The sequence below is a fragment of the Palaemon carinicauda genome, chromosome 7, assembly GCF_036898095.1.
Source record: "Palaemon carinicauda isolate YSFRI2023 chromosome 7, ASM3689809v2, whole genome shotgun sequence".
In the NCBI taxonomy this organism is placed as follows: Eukaryota; Metazoa; Arthropoda; class Malacostraca; order Decapoda; family Palaemonidae; genus Palaemon; species Palaemon carinicauda.
Window position 1 is genome coordinate 90147628 of NC_090731.1, and position 20401 is coordinate 90168028.

The following is a 20401-nucleotide window of genomic DNA, read 5'->3' on the forward strand; positions in this document are numbered from 1 at the left end:
CAAGTGATAGCAAGCAAGACGCTCGCTATCGCACTTACGTTCACGAGGGTGAATTACCGTAAGCAAGAGGCTTGTGGCCATGATTGTGGCGCCAGTCTCACATGATCGCGCACAAGATGCTCCCAATCGCACTAACGCTCACGAGCATGGGTTACATGCTCTCAACCGCGAGCACAACGCTCGTGACCGCGATCTCGAGTGTCTTGTGGTCACGATCACGAGCTAAACACTCGTGATCACTACCTGGATGCTCACGATCATGCTCACGATTGTGAGTCACATGCTCAAGCATGACGCTCGTGAATGCAATCACGGGTGTCTTGTAGCTACGATTACGATCTAGATTCTCCATATCACGTCAAGAGACGCTCACGCTTGTGATCATGAGTTACACGCTTGCAGTCACGAGCGAGACGCTTGTGACCGTGATCACGCTCATGACACTCTCTTTCACCCTCTCGATTATGAGTTACACTCGCACAATCACGAGCAAGACTCTCGTGATCATAATTGTGTATGTCTTGTGGTTTAAGATCACGACCTACACTCGTGATCACAAACGAGACGCTTACGAAGAGCGATGAGCCTGTATCCCAAGCTAAACGGTCTCAATCACGAACTGAAGCTCATATCAAGAAGTAAAAGCTCATGATCATGAACTAGACGCTCACGATCTCAAGCCTGAGTAAGACGCTCATGATAACGGGCACAAGCCAGATACATAATACGAGCTGACGCTCATGGTTATGAACTAAATGCTTACGATCATAAACTAAACGCTCATGATCATACATTCTCACGATCACGACCTAGTCACGCTCAAGTTCTCAATGCTTACGATCGCGATATCATGAAGTAAATGCTCACGCTCACGAATGAAACGCTCGTGTTTTCCTGCGAAACATGCTTTCGTGTGGGATGCTCTCAACCGAGATGCTCACTCTTTCGGGCGAGACTCGTTTAGGACGCTCGTGCTCTTAGGCGTGATGCTCATGCTCGTGTATGAGACGCTCATGCTCTTGTGCGAGATGCTCACACTCATAAGCAAGAAGCTCATGCTCTTGTGCGAGATGCTCATACTCATAAGCAAGAAGCTCTCGTGCAAGGCGCTCATGCTCAGGGACAAGATGTTCTCGCTCTCGTGTAAGATGCTCATGCTCTTATTTGAGAGGACTCTCACGAGCTCACACGAGGCGTATCAAGACCTAGATTGAGGGTCTAATGATCATGAGCACAGTCTAAAGCGAAACAATCCTGACTGATTCTGTAGATCTTGGATTTTCCAGATCTCCGATCTGTCAGCTACCAATCTCCGTTTTTCAACGGCTAGACGATCCCCGGCTGCTTATCAATAGCACCGTTCGCTGTTTTTATGTTCAACAGCTAGTCATTCGTTGTCCTACATGACGGTAGCTCGTCGTTTTTGCTTGCTGGCCATTTTGCTGCCTGACGTTCACTAGTCACACCACTATAAGCCTGCTCCATTCTAGGCCTCTAGTTTGACAGCTACTTCCTGAAAGGGAGCTGCTCAAGAGAGCACTCTCTCTTAGACGGCATAGATCGTCTCTAGTCACTCTTGAGCTTACTCTACTTTGTTGGACCCTGCAGAGTTCATGGAATTACAGTTTTTTCTTTCTGGGAACCTAAGAATACTTTACACCCATCTTCATTGACGGGGATAATACGCTAGTGCAAGGCTCAGTGCCCCTTGCTCTTTGAGTTCTTGCTTGTGTATCTAAAACAGGGATTCTTGGGTCCCCAAAGTTTTCTTGCTGTTGGCGAAATCAGACGGATCCTCTTCAATGTGGTCAGGTTTATGCACTGAATCCGGTACACTCATGGGATTTCATATCCCTTGAACGTACATGTTTTTCTTTACACTTCATTCATTCTACAGGAAGGTTTGCGAACAAATTGCCTCATGAACCAAGTTGCTGCTTCGGTTGCCACCTTCTCCCCTGTTGTCCTGTTCATGATGGGGTAGCTCACAAGCCAAATTTGCTTGAATAGGAACTACGCTAGTGAGACAGTCTCCTTAAGCAAATCGGATCTCGGATGTGATAAGGGAGGCAGATTCTTTGAATCTGTTTTCCTCCCTCCCTCTAGCGGGAGACCCAACCTCTTGAGGTTACCACCAATCTCTCCCTCTTAGAGAACAAAATTCAGTGCTCTCTAATCAACAGCCATAGCAATTTACTTGCTATGATTTGGGTCAGCCCTAGACGGGTGACTGACAGGAATAACAGAGGGTATTGAAACTCTGTGTTCTCCCAATCTCCGTTGGCCTTTATACCCTCGGACCTTAGTGGAAACATTCAACCTCCATCTGCTTCTGTTCCGGGGAAATGCCCTTTATTTACACTTCATGAAACTCAGGCTTGTTCATGAAGTCAGACTATGACTTTCTCCCGTAACCGGAGCTCCTCCTCAGGCCAGAGTGGTTAGGAATGAATATATTCCTTTCTCATAAGATAACCCTTCCCAGGAGCTCGAAATAATCGGCTCATGCCTTTTTTTTGTAAAGGAAAGAGAGTCCAGACTTAGCTACAAGGATACTATCTTGTATCTTCCATCTTCCTCAAGGAAATGGTAAGCTGTCTCTATCTTCTTCCGCATGATTGGAACATCCAATTTTATTGGAAGACGGGGACGCCGGAATATAACCATGCTTCGTCGGTTAGAAGTCTCTACTTTTAGTCTCTCCTTATGAGACAAGCTTAACCTTCATACCTTGTCATGCGAGGGAAGGTTTTGCTATCAACCAGTTAGCCTCCAATATAGGATCAGCACTTGTCTGAAAGACCTCGGCCTACTGACTGATTTTAAAGTCTCGAACTCCTGCGAGACTTCTTCTTTTGTTTACCTTGATCTATTATTCAAGTAACCGAAGGAATGACACGAACGTTATATCCTATATGGATTGCTGTAGACTGTGTCATTACCCTGTAGAAACTTCTGCAGGTCTGACAAGACTGCATTATTCCCCGTTGAGTGCGACCTCTGAAGAACTAGCCGGGTCCCAGGTCCTTTGGCACTAGGGATGGTGCTTCTCTTGGTCCTCTACAAGACCTGAGCGAGTAACTGTCCTAGTTAAAAGACTGCTGGACAATAATCTCCCAAGGAGTAGATCTCATTCTTCTGGATTTGACACTTCCTGTAGAGGCATCAAAGAAAAGAGGGGGGGGGGTGCAGGCCACATACAGGACCATATGTCCCTAGGACTATGATCAGAGCACAATTGATACCGTCTTAATCCCCTAGTATGCACCTTTTTTTCTCTGGAAAAGTGCCGGCGGGAATGACAGTGATTCATAGGTTTACCATTTGCGGGAAAAGACTTCCTGCTCATACGTGGTCTCCCCTTCGGAGTATCCTGTTCACGGGTTTGGATTTTATAGACTCCGCACCTTCTGCAGGAGTATTCTTCCTACAGCCTCTGTATTAGAGGTCTTCCTTCGGGAAGCAGAATGAATATCAATGACAAGCAGTGATCATTTTGCAGAAGGACTGCTGTCACCTATTCCATTCCCTTTTGCGAGCAATTTTTTTCGGGAAAGGAATATAGGGCTTCTCTCAGCTTCCGTGCATAATTATAGTCGGACTTATCTCATTAAGGGACGCGACTAGAGCTTCGGTCTAGCCTCGTCGCAAGACTTGTCTTGCCGAAAAGACAGGTCAAACAGTGTTACGACTACGACTCTGGAGAACCCATTACGGACCTCCTTTACGACTAGATACTTCGTGGTGAGATTCGAGTGAAGTCTGTTATTTCCTTTTCTCAAGAGTGCTATTCTAGTCCTGCACTCAAAAACTGCCAACAAAGGTAATCATGCTCTTAGACTTAGGCAACGGAAGACCTTTGATCGTCCATGGAGCATCTCCTCCAATTGTTGCTCTCTATAGAGTTTCAACCGATTACCTGTAGTGGGGTAATACAGCCCTCTACGGGATGGGTGACTCTAAACTGCAGATCTTCCCCTGATCCCTAAGACCAAAAGAGAGACGTACCCTATGGGTCTCCCTCAACTTTCTCTCGCTCACGGTGAGAAGCCAAGTAACATCCTATTTTATTTCGGGCAGCTTGAACCTCAGGTTCAAGCCCCCAACTGGAAACCTGCCGCCTTGTAATCAGGGCTGTAACACAGGTAATTACTTGAGGACATACCTCGAGGAGGGTGATTACCTACCCCCAAGGGTATAGCACACTGGGTCAGATACTTGTCATTGTTTTTCTTCTTCATGCCCGTTAATTTTGTGGAGGCCATACCTCAGGAAAACAATGAAGGAGTTTGCTCCTTAGGTTCAGCACGCCTCACTTACCCTAGGAAGGTCCAAGGTGGTTGTAAGGATCTCTCACATGACAGGGATACAGGTCTTATACCAGACACAGAATCCCTCTCCTCCTCCTCATAGAGATGACCCAGAGCTCTGAATGTTTTAGGGCAGAATCCGTCCATAACGTTTTCAAGTAGCTCCTTTGTAACACAAACCATATTATACGACTATGGCTCCCTGGTCTGGGCTATAAAAACATATTATACTATGGCTCGTGACTGGGAACCAAACATATAATATATACTACGACTGGCAAGTTAATCAATTCCTCGAATTCCAAACTTACTTGTTTGCTTTTACATAAAACTGTTACACTTTAAAATATTAATACACTAATTCTGAGACAGTTAAATAACTCCCAGACAGCAATATATAAAACACAGAATATCCAAAGGTCTCTTAAGTACACTCAAAACTAAATGGGGTAATTACTCTTAAGTATTATTTAAAACTTACCGTGGTTCTTAACAGGATACAAGCAGAATCTGATTCCAACCGATCGTGATTGGAATAATACACTTTAAAAAATAAATATATTCTATTTAAATTACAACACTTTAGAAATAATTTACATAAAAACAAAATGAATCATTTGAAAAAATTAAGACTGATCAAAACTTAGATTAAGACAAAAATGTTACAGTCTGAGAATAATATAAACACTTGGCTTTAAATTTTAAATATGAATAAACCTTAGACTAAGACAAAAGAAATACTGCAATGAAAATTTTACAATAGCTTGAAATTAAATATGAAAAATATAATATTCAAGTTTGATACTTAATGAAAATAGATAACCAGATCACGTTACAAGATCCTTCCTACAGGGCCGTTTACAAAACTTTACACAATGCTAGCACTCACCCTAGTACAATGAATTCAAAATCACTGTTTTGTCTTATGTATCTTTTCGACACACGATTTGCTTTGGGGTACAGAGTCACTTAGGAGAGGACACACTTTATTATACTGAACACTTTCAAAAACTACACTGGGTTGCATGCGATTGTGAGAGAGGTGAGGAGATGACAATCAGAAGGCTGGTAATCTCTATCTCTATCTCTGTAAACCTGGTGTCGCCTTTTATATGACATCTAACAACTTTCAGAAATTTCCTGGACTGAGGTCTGGAAGCGCGGGGGGCCGAGCAAGGCACCTGAGTTGGCAAGTATTGCTCTCCCGAATGCTACTCACGCCACACCAGACGGCTCTCTCAGTCAGCTAGTTCCGCCCACCCTTGGTCCCTGAAATAAAAAAAAGATAACATCCTATCACCAGGCCTTTGCGAAATTTCCAAAGCACATATTACTGAGCATTCTCTCTCAAACATAACACAATACCTCATAAGATATAAAAAAACATTACCTAAGCCCTTGTTCATATCTCGCATGAATCCCACAACACACTCAAATAGATTAAGTAAGACTTCATAACAAACATACGTGAAATAAAAAGTTAATTCTTGAAAATAACATAAATTTACATATACTAACTTGAATAAAGAATACAATGAAATTAAAGACGAAGTTCTTACGTAATTTACATATCTTAAATCTATACAAGAGTAGCTCATTTTACAGGCAGGCTAACCTCTCTTCAATGCACAAATAAAATATGAATAAACTTATTAACAAACTACTGTATTTACTCTACACTAGACCAGCTTCATAAGAATAGCTACAGGTTTATATTAGTTAGGGAAAAATACAAATTATCTCCAAATTTTCCATTTTGCTCTTGTATCCATGCTGATCTTTGTGTTGTTATTATTATTATTATTATTATTATTATTATTATTATCATTATCATTATTATAGTAATAATTATTATTATTATTATTATTTTTATTAATACTACTAACTAAGGTACAACCCTAGTTGGAGAAGCAGGATGCTACAAGCCCAAGGGCTCTAACTGGGGAAAGTAGCGTAGTGAGGAAAGGAAATATCGAAATAAACTACAAGAGAAGTAATGAACTATTATAGCATATTTTAAGAACAATAGCAGCATTAAAATAGATCTTCCATAAATAAACTATAAAAGAGACATGTTAGCCTGTTTAACATAAAAACATTCACTGCAAAATTGAACTTTTGTAGTTCCACCGATTCATCTACCTGATTAGGAGTATCATTCTGCAATTTGGTCTCAACTGCAATAAAACTTCTAGAATACTGTGTAGTATTGAGCCTCATGATGGAGCAGGCATATCTATTAAAATAAATTGTGTACCCAGTATTACGAACCGGATGGTGCTGTCTGGAAAGATCGGAATGCAAAGGATGCAGTGCCATAGATTAATATCAAGGTCAGGAATAAGAAATTTTATAGACTCTAGGTTCCTGTCCAACAAATTAAGATAAGATTCAGTATCTGAAAACCAGACTGAAGAACAATACTGGAAGCAAGGTAGAATGAAAGAATTAAAACACTATTGAATAGATTGATAACCGAAACTCTTAAAACTTCAGTATAGACTGATCACCAAAAATCTTGAAAAATACTTTCTCAATAAGCCAATTTTTTTGTGCAAATGAAAAGACAAAGTGAATGTGTTTCTCAAAAGCAAATTTGCTATAAAGAATCATACCTAAAGTTTTAAGAGTTATATAGAGTTAAAAAAAATATCAATACTGAGATCTGGATGTATAGGAGCCACTGACCTCAACCTACTTACGATCATACTTTGCTCTATGCACTAATTTCAGCAACACCAGATCTGCATTCAGGAGATGGAATTGTTGCAAAGAGATTAGCAGCATATGCTTATGCAACAAGCTTATTTTCTACGCCAAACCACATGTCATGTGTATATAGTATAAAAATTAATGGTCCAAGAGCACTACCCTGAGGAACACCAGATACATTCCTATACCCACTAAGGTGTCCATCAACAACAACTCTTTTGAGGTCTATTACTTAAAAATTCATCATTATTATTATTATTATTATTATTATTATTATTATTACTACTAATACTAGCTAAGTTGCAACCCTAGCTGGAAAAGCAGGATGCTATAAGCCCAATAGCTCCAACAGGGAGTAGTAGTCCAGTGAGGAAAGGGAACAAGGGAAAAAAATGAACTACCAGGTAAGTAATTTAACATTAAAATAAAATATTTTAAGAGCAGTAACAACATTAAAATAGATCTTTGATATACTGTATAAACTATACAGTAAGAACTTAAAAACAAAAAGATGAAGAGAAATAAAATAGAATTGTGCCTGGAGTTTACCCTCAAACAAGAGAACTGTACCCAAGATATCGAACTACCATGGTACAGAGAGTATGGCGCTACCCAAGACTAGAGAACAATGTTTTGGTTTTGGAGTGTCTTCCTCTTAGAAGAGCTGATTACTATATCTAAAGAGTATTCTACCATTACCGAGGGAAAGTAGCCATTGAATAATTACAATGCAGTAGTTAACCCCTTGAGCAAAGAAGAATTGTTTGGTAATCTCAATGTTGTCAGATGTATGAACTATGAGGACAGAGGAGAATGTGTAAAGAATATGCCACACTATTTGATGTACAGTGGAACCTCTACATACGAATTTAATCCGTTCCAGAACCAACTTCGGATGTAGAAATTGATCGGATGTCGAAACGAATTTTCCCATAAGAATACATTGAAATAGGATTAATCCGTGGTTGAGCCCAAAAACCTATGATAACTTCTTAATAAACTACTACACATAACTTTCCCATGAGAATAATGAACACTAAATTAGATAATAGACATGTAAATAAGAAGAATAGACATGTAAATAAGAAGAATTAGCAAAAAATGATAAATAAGAAACGGGTTTTTAGCGTCACTTTACCTTAGAAACTCCAGCGCAGGTGTTGTTCGTCTTCGCTACGCAGAGAGGAGAGAGGAGACGGACGGACGGCGAGGAGGTAGAGATGTTAACTACGATAAACGTAACACTACCGTAACTTATTCTAACTTACACTAAGTGAACTTTAACATAACTTAGCTTATTTTTTTTTTTATTTTTATATTTTATATTTTTTTTTACATTTTCTTTTTTTCTTTTTGATGATTACCTAATTTTAATCACTATCACTTACATTTAAAATTGACTGAATTTCTTTTGCTTCACTCTTTTCCGTTTTCTGTGTTTCACTTTCTTCCTCTTCACTCTTTGCCGTTTTCTTCGGTTCACTTACATCCTCTTCATCGCGAGTTCGCTTCGCAGTTTTTTTAAAGAAAGCATCGATAGATAATTGCTTCGTACGGCTTTTCAGAATGTTTCGAAAGTGCGTTAGGCAAACATCATCGAATTGAGAAACTACACGACAAACCTGCAATTTCTTTGGATGGTATTTGTCGATGAAGTCGACCATGTCTTGATATTTTCCTAACACCTCTTTTATTTGCGCTGAACCTAACACATGTTCTACCTCCTTGCTCTCTTCCTCGTCATCACTCATGTGCTCCGACATAGCATGGAGTTCCTTGAGCTCATCCGTCGTCAGTTCGTCGTGATGTTCGGCGACGAGTTCTGTAACGTCATCTGCGTCGACCTCCAGACCCATGGACTTGCCAAGGGAGACGATTTCCTCTACGGCTTCCGCTGCACCGACCACGGGATCAGGTTCGGGGTCAAAACCCTCGAAATCTCGGGGAGAAACTGCATCAGGCCACAGCTTCTTCCATGCAGAATTGAGGGTCCGTCGAGTTAATCCCACCCAAGCCTGATCAATGATCTTTAAGCAGTGCACGATATTGAAGTGGCCCCTCCAAAATTCACGCAAAGTTAAGTTGGTGCTTTGCGTGACATTAAAGCACTGCTTGAATAAGTGCTTGGTGTACAGCTTCTTAAAATTAGAGATGACTTGCTGGTCCATGGGCTGGAGGATAGAGGTGGTATTTGGTGGAAGATACAGCACCTTTATGAACTTGAATTCATCGAAGATATCATCTTCAAGTCCGGGGGGGGGGGTGAGCGGGTGCATTGTCAAGGCATAGCAGGCACTTTAAAGGCAATTTCTGCTCATGAAGATACTTCTTCACAGAAGGACCGAAAACTTGGTGTACCCATTGCACAAAGAATTGCCTAGTGACCCAGGCCTTCGAGTTGGATCGCCAGAAAACATGAAGCTGATCCTTATCGACGTTGTGTGCTTTAAAGGCCCTAGGGTTCTCCGAATGGTAAACAAGCAAGGACTTGACTTTAAAGTCCCCGCTAGCGTTGGCACATAGAGCAAGAGTCAACCGATCCTTCATTGGCTTATGCCCAGGCAATTTCTTCTCTTCAGCAGTGATGTAGGTTCGACTCGGCATCTTCTTCCAAAACAGCCCAGTTTCATCACAATTGAACACCTGCTGCTCTACGTAGCCTTCTTCCTTTACGATATTTTCGAATTTCTTAACAAAGTCAGTTGCAGCCTTTGTGTCCGCACTAGCAGCCTCTCCGTGGCGAACAACTGAATGAATCCCGGACCGTTTCTTAAATTTCTCGAACCAGCCACGAGATGCCTTGAAATCATCTGAGGAAGGCTCGGTTGAACTCTCCCCAGCATCACCCACAGAGCTCTCCTCCTTCAAGTCCGTAAAGATGGCGTGCGCCTTCTCGCAGATAACGGTTTCGGTGATGGTGTCGCCAACGATCTCTCTATCCTTAATCCACACTAGTAGAAGTCGTTCCATCTCTTCTATGATAGGGGTACGGCGTTTGGAAATTATAGTGATCCCCTTAGAAGGTTTCACTGCTTTAATAGCTTCCTTCTGTTTATGGATTGTCGAGATCGTCGACATATTACGGCCATACTGTTTAGCAAGTTCACTCACGCGGATGCCACGCTCATGTTTTTCAATAATTTCCTGCTTAATTTCTATAGAAAGCATTTCCTTCTTCCTTTTCTCACCACTACCACTACCACTGGCAAAACTAAGCCTTTTTGGACCCATGATTTACGTAAATTATCGTTAATGGATGCACGTAAAAAATCACGATTAATTCACAGTTAATATCACAACGCAAAGAGCACAACCGCACGAAGCCGACGAGAACAGAGGACTGACCCAAGCCGCGCTAATTGAGCGTCCCTCCGAGGTCGATGTGCTGCCTTCTATCGGCGGAAATAAAAAACACTTCAGGCGCTATGAGCACCGAATACGCGTACGAGTATTGTTTACTTCGGGTGTCGAAAAAAACATTCGGGTGTAGAGTCGGAACGTGTTCGAATTGTACTTCGCGTGTCGAAAAATTCGGATACAACCGGTACGACGAAAATTGCTACTTCGTGTGTCGAAATAAAATTCGGGTGTAGAGTAAAAAATTTGCTCGAATTTTACTTCGGATGTTGGAAAATTCGGATGTAGATACGATCGGATGTAGAGGTTCCACTGTATGTGTAGGCAAAGAAAAAATGAGCTGGAACCGGCGAGAGGGATCCAATGTAGTACTGTTTGGCCAGTCAAAGGACCCAATAACTCTAGAGGTAGCATCTCAACAGGTGGGTGGTGCCTTGGCCAAGCTACTACCTGTAATGATGCTAGGAAAAAACCCACCCACTGCCAACTGTTTTGAGTTTAAAAACAAGGGTCTCATGTTAACATGGTTAAAGCAGCAGTAAAATCAAGGCCAATCATACAAACTTTCTGACCACAATCCAGGGATTTCTGTACAGCATTGGAGATTGTAAGAACATCACATGTTCCAAGGCCTTTACAAAAGCCAAATAGCAAACTAAGTAACAGCTGATTACTTTCAGGAAACCTATTTAGATGTTTTACCAAAAGACATACAAAAACTTTAGATATTATGGGATTTATTGAAATGGAATCATAATCAATTAGCTGGAATTGAGCTACCACAAACTATTTACATAATGAAGTAACATTACCAATTTTCAACAAGTGCTAAAAGAACCTCTTCTTGCTAACCTGTAGAAAGTACAGATGATTTTAAGAGCTCAGCAGTCTTTATAAAAACCAAATAAAATATCTCATTTGGGATAACCATCAAGGTCCATCAGGAGACCTTTAATTTTGATACTGAAAAACTAAATTAGTTAGTTTAGCCACAGAAAGACAGGAATGAGGAAGATCAAGTTTCTCATTACTCTGCTTACTGTCAAACACATCAGCCAAAATTGTTGCTTTTTCCTTTGGCCAGTGAGTGACAGAGCCATCTCAAGTGATGGACTGTTCCTGGGTTTTACCAGAAAGAATTTATTTTATGCTTAAATTGTATTCCTTTTAGGTTGAAGCATAAATCCTCTTGAGCAAAAGTTCTTAGCCGAGTATAATTATTTCAAGTCAAATCTGATTTGTTACCCTTCCAAAGATGATAGGTCTGTTTTTCCAAATAAGCATATCTGCAATCATCATTGAACCAGGGTTTGTCTTTCATTCGGCATTTTAGCAAATGAGAAGGTATACGCCCATCAATTGTGTTGACCAAATTTTCATTCAAAAGAACAACATGCTCAACAGTATTATACAATTGTGACCAATTCAATTTTGAAAAATATAACTCAAAATACAGTTCCAGTCTGCTGGAGGTTTTATATAAAGCTTACTTGAATACGTGATATATCAGTTACAGGTTGCTCATTCTGCACTACTAATGAAATTAAGGTGTGATCAGGTGTCCCATCTAAAGAACCAACCTTACTTGTTACAACATCAGGGAAGTCAGCATATACTATGTCCAAACAGTTACCAGACTCGTGAGTAGCTTCACTTATGATTTGTCACAGCCTGATTCAGAGGCAAAGTCCAAAGCTCTTAAGCCTAGACGATCAGTAGGAGAAAGAGAATTTAACCACTCCCTATGATGAGCATTGAAATCACCAACAAAATAAAAAAAAAGCCTTTCTATCATCTTGTATCTCAGCCATAATGGTAAGAAGACAGTTGAAAGTAAAATGCAAACAAAATCATTTATGTTTGGATTTCAGTAGATTGAACACGAGTTGAAGTTGTTATGCCTGCCAAAAACTTTTATTACCAGAATCTCATTAGTGTACAGATACGGTTGATTAATTTGTATCACATAGTGCTGAATGGCCTTTCATGGTTCAGTGCTGGGCTTTAGGCCTAAAATTTATAATCCATTCCAAAATCTTGACATCCACATTTGTAGCAGGATTTAAGTGAAGCAGGGTACTCTGCTATTCCCCTGGCCCTAGGAATGGCATCCTCTTTCAAAATTATTGGCTTCTTAAAACCAGTAATAAGGAGCTCAGATTAGTGCTTCATTTTAGAAACCAAAGTTTCTTAGCATAAAAGAATATCACACTGTCTTGATGTAACTGTAAGCTCTTGAATATTGGCATGCAGACCATGAATATTGCAATACAGTAGATGACACTGGTGAGGTCTAGGACGTTTGCGTCCTTGATTTTGCATGATGTCTCCAGACAGAGTAAGAATTAAAAGCAATAATAAAGATTCATATATATATATATATATATATATATATATATATATATATATATATATATATATATGTATATATATATATATATATATATATATATATATATACATGTATATATATATATATATATATATATATATATATATATATATATATTATATACACATACATACATATACATATATACATACATACCCTACTGTTCTGTCCAACCTTTTGACCAAATGGCTCTCCAGTTTGTCTTGAACTATGTGGCACATATTAAAAAATCTATTTATTGATACATAATTCAGCAGTTATGAAATGTTTATGGAAAACTAAGATTAGTGACATAAAAAAATATATATTTTTTAAGAATTTGAACATCCCACTGAAGGTGCTCTACTTATTTTCATGGAGAAAGTTTTGATGTATTCAAAATAGAGCTATGAATTAAACAGGATAAGCCTACAGTACTTAATAGGTTAATTGTATTTTATTTTCATAATAATTTTCTCTTAAATTGCAGATTTTGGCGACAGAAGGACGCAAGCAAGTGCTGTTGGCAGTCAGCATGAACAAACAATAACTTTCTCAGATTTTCCTGATACACCAGAGGAAGAACTTGAACAAGAAAAGGTGAGTTTTCCTACATACTTTTAAGATTCTATCCAATGTGCTCTAACATTAAGTGTGGACACGGTTGTTTATACTGAATAAGTGAATCCTTACGTTATTGAATATATATCATTTGCAATGCTTAGGCATGTATTATTTTAGCTTGTTTTCTAATAGTGGTTGGGATACAAAAGGTCAGACATTTTATTAAAGTTGGCCATAGTCGATTTATTTATATTTTCGGCATCCAAGTGTGTCCTTTAACTGTAAAGAAAAACTATATTTTGATCAAATCTGTATGGTTATTTGTGACACTTTACTGAACTCATTGTTCATTGTAGATGTGTCTCACCAAATGGGTAATGTAATAAGATAATAATTGAAATAAGAATTTACACATAATTGGTTGTAGAAGATGCCTCTCCAAATGCTATGACATTCATTTTTATTAATACAATACATTTGCTATATATGTTCTAATTATTATTATTATTATTATTATTATTATTATTAGGCTACAACCTTAGTTGGAAAAGCAAGATGCTATAAGCCGAAGGGCTCCAACATGGAAAAATAGCCGTGAGAAAAGATAAAAATATGAAATAAAGTATAATAAAAGTAATGAACAATTAAAATATAAGAACAGTAATAACATTGAAATAGATCTTTGATATATAAACTATGAAAATTTTAAAAAAATACAAGAGGAAGTTAAATAAGATAGAATAGTGAGCCTGAGTGTACCCTCAAGCAAGAGAACTCTACCCCAAGAGTACAGAGGCTATGGCACTACCCAAGGTTTGATTTTGGAGTGTCCTTCTCCTAGAAGAGCCTCTTACCATAGCTAAAGTCTTTCTTCTACCTTTACCAAGAGGAATGTAGTCCCTGAACAATTACAGTGCAGTAGTTAATCCTGTGAGCAATGAAGAATTGTTTGGTTATCTCTCAATGTTGTCAGGTTTATGAGGACAGAGTAGAATGTGGAAAGAGTAGGCCAGACTGTTCGGTGTATGTGTAGGCAAAGTAAAAATTAGTTATTGTTTTACTGTGTAAATCATTAATTATGATCCTGAATCTATAGGATATGTAATTGTGCCAGTCCTCTTTAAGAGCCAAGAGTTTTAGTTCAGTGCTATTTTGAAGTACTTTTCATAATCAAGGACGAGAAGAGTTGGAAAAGTTAGTGATGATTGTTCATATAAGCAAGTGAAAGTGGAATGCACTTTTAAATTTGGAAATGGTAAAGGAAAAGAATTTGATATTTCTTAAACACAATTTAGGTAAGGCTGAGAAAATTCTTACAATCTATAAATGTCCCTGGTCTCACCATTGAGCCATGTGGCCCAAATTCATAAATCCAATCCATTCCAGTAGTGCTTCATGATATAAATGTCAACCAAGTGTCTATTTTAATGCAAGTACCTTGCATGGAAAGTACCCTAAAAAGGGAAGAGATTTAACCACTGATTTTTATATCTTGAAAAGGCATTTGAAATATTGACAAGAAAAGTACTGAGATGAACATTAAAGTACAAAAGAATAAAGATTTGGGAAGGCTCATTGACCTAGAAAGGGGTAGTGACTAGTGAATGTGGTGCACTGTATGTATTGCTAAAGAAGGGTCTTTACACTGCCCTTAGCTGCACTTTATATTCATCTACTTTACCTCTGTTCCCACTTCCAATCTAGTGCTTGCCTGTATAGCCCTATTTCATTAATCCAATTGATCAAACATGAGATGCTACTTTACCACCATAAGGGAAGACAGATTGAAAACAATGTTGTCTACCCAATGAATTTGAGTACTTTTCTATATATCATGTTAAAGTATGAGGCTAGAGAGGAGGGGCTTTAATGATAAGATGAGGATTCTTTTAATGAACAGTAAAAACATAATTCACAAGGATTAAGGCTTGATTTAATCAGTGTATTATTTGCAGTTGCATGTTATTTTTATACTATTTATTCCTTGAGATGGTTTTATTACCATGGCTTATGGAACCACAATTCCTGTTATCCTTTTTGAGGGAGTTGGAATCTCTCGTATTACAGTAGTTGTTTTTACCTTCTGCAAGGCAAAGATTTGTAAAATTGTATTCTTTTTCAAACCTTGATTTTCTTTTTATGCTTTTGCAACCATGAAATATTCTCTGCTAAGTTTGTATATATTTCAGATGAATTGATAACCTTTATTAGTAGATACACTACACAAAGGTGATGATTTTTAATTTTTAATTAGGTTTAATATTAATGATCATATCAGTACAATTACAGTGATGAGGGAAATTTCTTGAAGAATGACTGAATTCTGGATTTTGTGCTGAATCTAATTTGTGTCGCTCTTGTTTCATATTCATTTGTGGTCTGAGGAAGTTTTGTATGAGCAAACTGAATCATGAACTACTAGTGGTTATAGATTCTCAGTCATATGCTGAATGATGAAGGTTAATGTGGGGTTTTTGGCATCGGTCCTAATATTGCTGTTATGTGTTATGATTTGTTGCTATATCTCATCGGTCATTAGAAGGAAAGTGAGGACTATGTTATTTCCAGGTTGGTCCCAAGAGTAAAAGGATAAAGTATGATGCTGCTGACATTTCATCATTACCTTTAGCTACTGAGAGAGTTCAGGTGACAGCAATTCTTCCTGAAGGTGTGGTTGGGGATCCAGTATTTGTACAAGTTGCAGTATTGGAAGTCAAAGACAAGAAATCTACATCAATGGCTGTTAAAGAATTGTCAATTAAATTCCCTGTCCCATCTCTTTGTCACCTGAAGAGAGTTCGCAAATTAATGAAGAAGGAAGACAACTGCCGAGAGGATTCTGGCAGTCAAAGTGAATCTTTGAAAGAAACTTTACTTGTATATTTGACATATTTAGAAGATTTTGACATTCCAAATTTGATGGGGACAGGAACAGATAATGTGGTTCTTCTAAGTGACACTGAATCTAGGAAAGTCTTTTTTAAGCTTGATGAGAAAGGGGTCAATTTGGCACTTTTCACCAGCAAAGTTTATGTTTCTAAAGTTGCTAGACATGCACCAAAAGTACGGGATATGTATGATAAAGTTTCTTCCTTTTGGCCATGTTCTCTTCATGAAGATCAGTATCTTGTGTGGCTCTCATCTGGAAAACTTTTTGGTGAAGAAGAAATGAAAACAATAATAAAATTCATGAATAAAGCCTTAGAACTTGGCAACCAAGCAGATAAAGCAAGTGGTGAGAATGTTGGTGTTGTTATGGTTGATAGTGCAAATGGGACAGTTGTTGGCAGTGGTCAGGATCGTAGACATAAACATCCAGCACAGCATGCTGCCATGATTGCCATTGATCATGTAGCCGTAAATCAAAATGGAGGCTCTTGGGACATTCATGATATAAATGAAAATGGGAATAGTTTTTCAGGAAATGATAGATTAAAGTTAGATACTAATGTCGCTAGTGAGGGAATAAAGGTGACACAAGGATTTCCTTCTGATGCATCGTTTGAAAAGGAGAGAAGTACGCTTTGTAGTGGAAACATGGGAAATAAGTTAATTGGGACAAATGATAAAAAAAGTGAAGCAGTGTCCTATATATGCACTGGACATGACGTTTACATGACTCGTGAGCCATGCATGATGTGTGCAATGGCTCTGTTGCATTCTCGTGTCCGTCGTATTTTTTATCGCTATCCAAATCCTAAAGATGGAGCACTTGAATCTAGAACAAAACTCCATGTTTTAGCAGGCATAAATCATAGATATGAGGTATTTTCTGTAAAACAAGTATGACCAGTTATTTGTGATGGTCAATTTTTAAGAATAAAGCTGTATTGGAATGATAATTGATTAAAATTACCTTACAGAATCCTAAAGCATAATATTCTTCAAACATTTTAAATCGCCGTTGTAACTAATGGAAAAAAGTCATTTTATGATGAATGAATGTACTGTATGTTGAATGTTAAGGGTTTCTAGATTTACCAAGCTAAAGTTTTTTTAGCAATGTTCTGAAGTGAAAAAGTAAGAGGAAACATTTTCTCAAGTTGTCAGGGAGATATGGATATTCAGTTGGCAAACACAAGATATACAAATAGCCCTTGCTTTAAATATTGATAAACTTAATGGATCAAATTATTATATAGTAATTCCTAAAGATAGACATTTTGCTGTTCACTTATTTAGGCATTATGTTTGAAAAAAGGTAAAGAAATGTGGGCTGTAGGGTCACAGCTGTCGGATTTGGTGGAAAGTGTTCTTTGATAACTGTTAAAAAGTGGAACATCACCTAATGATTGTTTAGGTTTCAAAGCTCAGTAGTTGATTTCATTCATGGGAACTAATTGTGGAAAGTTATTAATATACTGTTCACTATTAGATGAGAATATAAAGTGCTTCAGCCAAGTTCAACAAAGACAAAACAAATTGTCGGTGGTGAATTTTTAGGTAATAGTTTTTCATAGATAGGTCCTAATTCATTATTTCTTATACTGTATGCTGTATACAGCAGCTTTATTCAGATGAAACTGATCATGTTAATCCTACCATGACTTAAAAACAGTAGATAGCTTATTGCCCACTTTTTAAGAAACCTCTTATACATTGAAAACATTTGAATTTTATTAAGTGAATATAGATATCAGCCTTAAAGCCAATAATTCTATGGTTAGTGAAATAGTTGGGATTACTTACAGCTCTCTTGTCTGTATGGTGCAAATTTAGAGCATTGCGTGAGTGACATTTAATTTAAATTGTGCATAAATAAATGGCAAGACACTTTTTTTTGAGTCAGGTGCCTTTTGATAAGATAGATATGAATAATCTCTTGAAACCCAGACAAATATGGATATAGCTTAAGTTTGTCAGTAATGAAATGAAAACATTATAAATACGTTTTCCAGTTGAATTGACACTTTTTACCCGCTAGACTTTAAATAGGCAATGGATGCAAAGAATCCTGTTGAATTATAGACATAGAACAGGCTCATTTCAGATTTTGACCTTAAACATACTGTACACATTATTTCTATGGAATAACACTGATGCTCGTATTTCTTTACTCTTGAAGCTTTTTAAATGTCGACGTCTACTCTAAAAATTTAACATTTTCTTTCCTTGTAAAATGCCTTCCTGTCTACTTAGGTATGAGACAATGTGGAAGTTAGTGGCAACTATCCAGGTATGGGTATGTAATAGTTCCTTTGTCATTCAGCTCTCTTGTCACGTTCACCAGTGTTAGATATTTATTTATCATTTTACCTGCCATCCAGATTGGGTTTATATTTGTGATTTTAAGTTAGTTGACTGTTTGATGGGAATATCCTGGAACTAATGAATGTTAGTGAGTGTGGCTCAAGCAACTTTATGAAAGAGTGGCTGCCACCCGATTGTGTTTTGTTTTATTGCTTTGAGGTATATTGCTCGCTGACAGTTCTTTTTAAGAGTTATGTTCAGCTGATAGCTCAGCGCTTTAATTATTCAAAACATAAAAGTAAATTAATGTTTAATTCATTAGCAAATCCATAGAAGACTAAGCTATTTAATTACATTAGATCATGATAAAATGCCTCTCAAGCTATTCTTGGTCATTCTGGGTTGAATTGTAGTGAGCTTCTTATGTGATTTGTTTGTGAATCTTCAAGGGCCCATGAGTCTTTCAGGCAAAGCAGTCTTCTTGCCTAACCTGCCCTGTCTTTAACCTTAGGTTAACTCAAGTCATACCTAGTAACTCTAGTGTGCCAGTCAGTAGGGTTCTGATGGTAAATATCGCTGATGGGAGTTGATTGCATTTCAGGAACTTCGCATTCCCGATACACTTCAGGTCCTATTGGGTAACCTTTGCATTTCTGTCATCTGGTCTGCTCTGTATGGCTACTCTATTGAGATAGCAGACTGGACTGACAGCTGGATCCTTATAAATCCATCCATCCACTGAAGTAACTCTCATGTGCAACATTGTATTGCGTATATTTACAACATGGCATATTGTAAAATATTTTTTTGTAGAAACAAGAGGACAGATTTTCTGAAAATCTTCATGTTTCAGCTCATAGCTGAATTGTTGTATCATTTTTTAGATAGCAGTGGGGTTCAGCCTAGGATAGGCTTATCTAGTAGTTCATCTTGAATCTTCCGTACTGGAGTTAGTGTATGTGTTAGTACCTTTACTGCTGAAATAAGTCCTTTGTCTAGCTTGATCACAAAGGTTACTGTTAAATTTAAGCAATGGGAAAGGTTGTAGTTGCCACTTTTGGAATATTCATAGGGCCAAAATCCAGAGGTGAGGATTATGCAGAGGAATAACTTGAATCAGATGAAATATATCATTAGGAAACTTATTTTTGAAAGATATCAAAATAATTTCATTGTCATCTAACATTGTCACTTGTGAGATGACTTATTCTTTATTATTTTTTCTATGTGTAGCTGTTATGGTCTCCAATAGGATAAAAAAATCCCTAAAAGCATTTTTTAATTGTTGAACAATGCAGATGCCTAACCTTAGATCCCTCTCTCTGGTTATGGCTTATTTGGTCTTTGCCTACACATACACCATATAGTCTGGCCTATTCTTTCCGCATTCTCCTCAGTCCTCATACAACTGAGGAGATTATCAAACAAATCTTCTTTGTTCAAGGGGTTAATTACAGCACTGTAATTGTTCAGTGTTACTCTCCTCTTGGTTAGGATAAAAGAGACACTTCAGCTAAGGTAAGCAGTTCTCGGAGAAGGACGCTCCAAAATCATACCATTGTTCTCTAGTCTTGGGTAGTGCCATAGCCTCAGTACCATGGCCTTCCGCTGTCTTGGATTAGAGTTCTCTTGTTTGAGGGTACACTTGGGCTTGCTGTTTTATCTCATTTCTCTTCCTCTTGTTTTCTCAAGTTTTTAAAGTTTATTTATGAAAGGTCTAATTTAATATTCTTACTTTTCTTAAAATATTTTATTTTGATTGTTTATTAGTTCACTTGTAGTTTATAGTTTACTTATTTCCTTGTTTCCTTTTCTCGCTGGGCTATTTTTTCCTATTGGAGCCCTTCGGCTTATAGCATCTTGCTTTTCCAACTAGGGTTATAGCTTAGGTTGTATT

At 37.9% G+C, this 20401-nt stretch overlaps 1 protein-coding gene across 4 annotated transcripts in view; it reads left to right on the forward strand.

The window, feature by feature from the left end:
• Positions 1–20401, forward strand: part of LOC137643963 (protein YIPF1-like) — a 197066-nt gene that overhangs the window by 115564 nt on the left and 61101 nt on the right. For 2 of the 4 annotated variants that reach the window (XM_068376782.1, XM_068376783.1), the window contains 2 exons: positions 13241–13350; positions 15883–17156. In XM_068376782.1, the coding sequence (XP_068232883.1) occupies positions 13241–13350; positions 15883–17103 (1331 nt within the window). In that variant the 3' untranslated portion in view covers positions 17104–17156. Of the gene's footprint in view, positions 1–13240; positions 13351–15882; positions 17157–20401 lie in introns of those variants that run through there. The other 2 variants (XM_068376785.1, XM_068376784.1) reach the window with 1 other exon arrangement.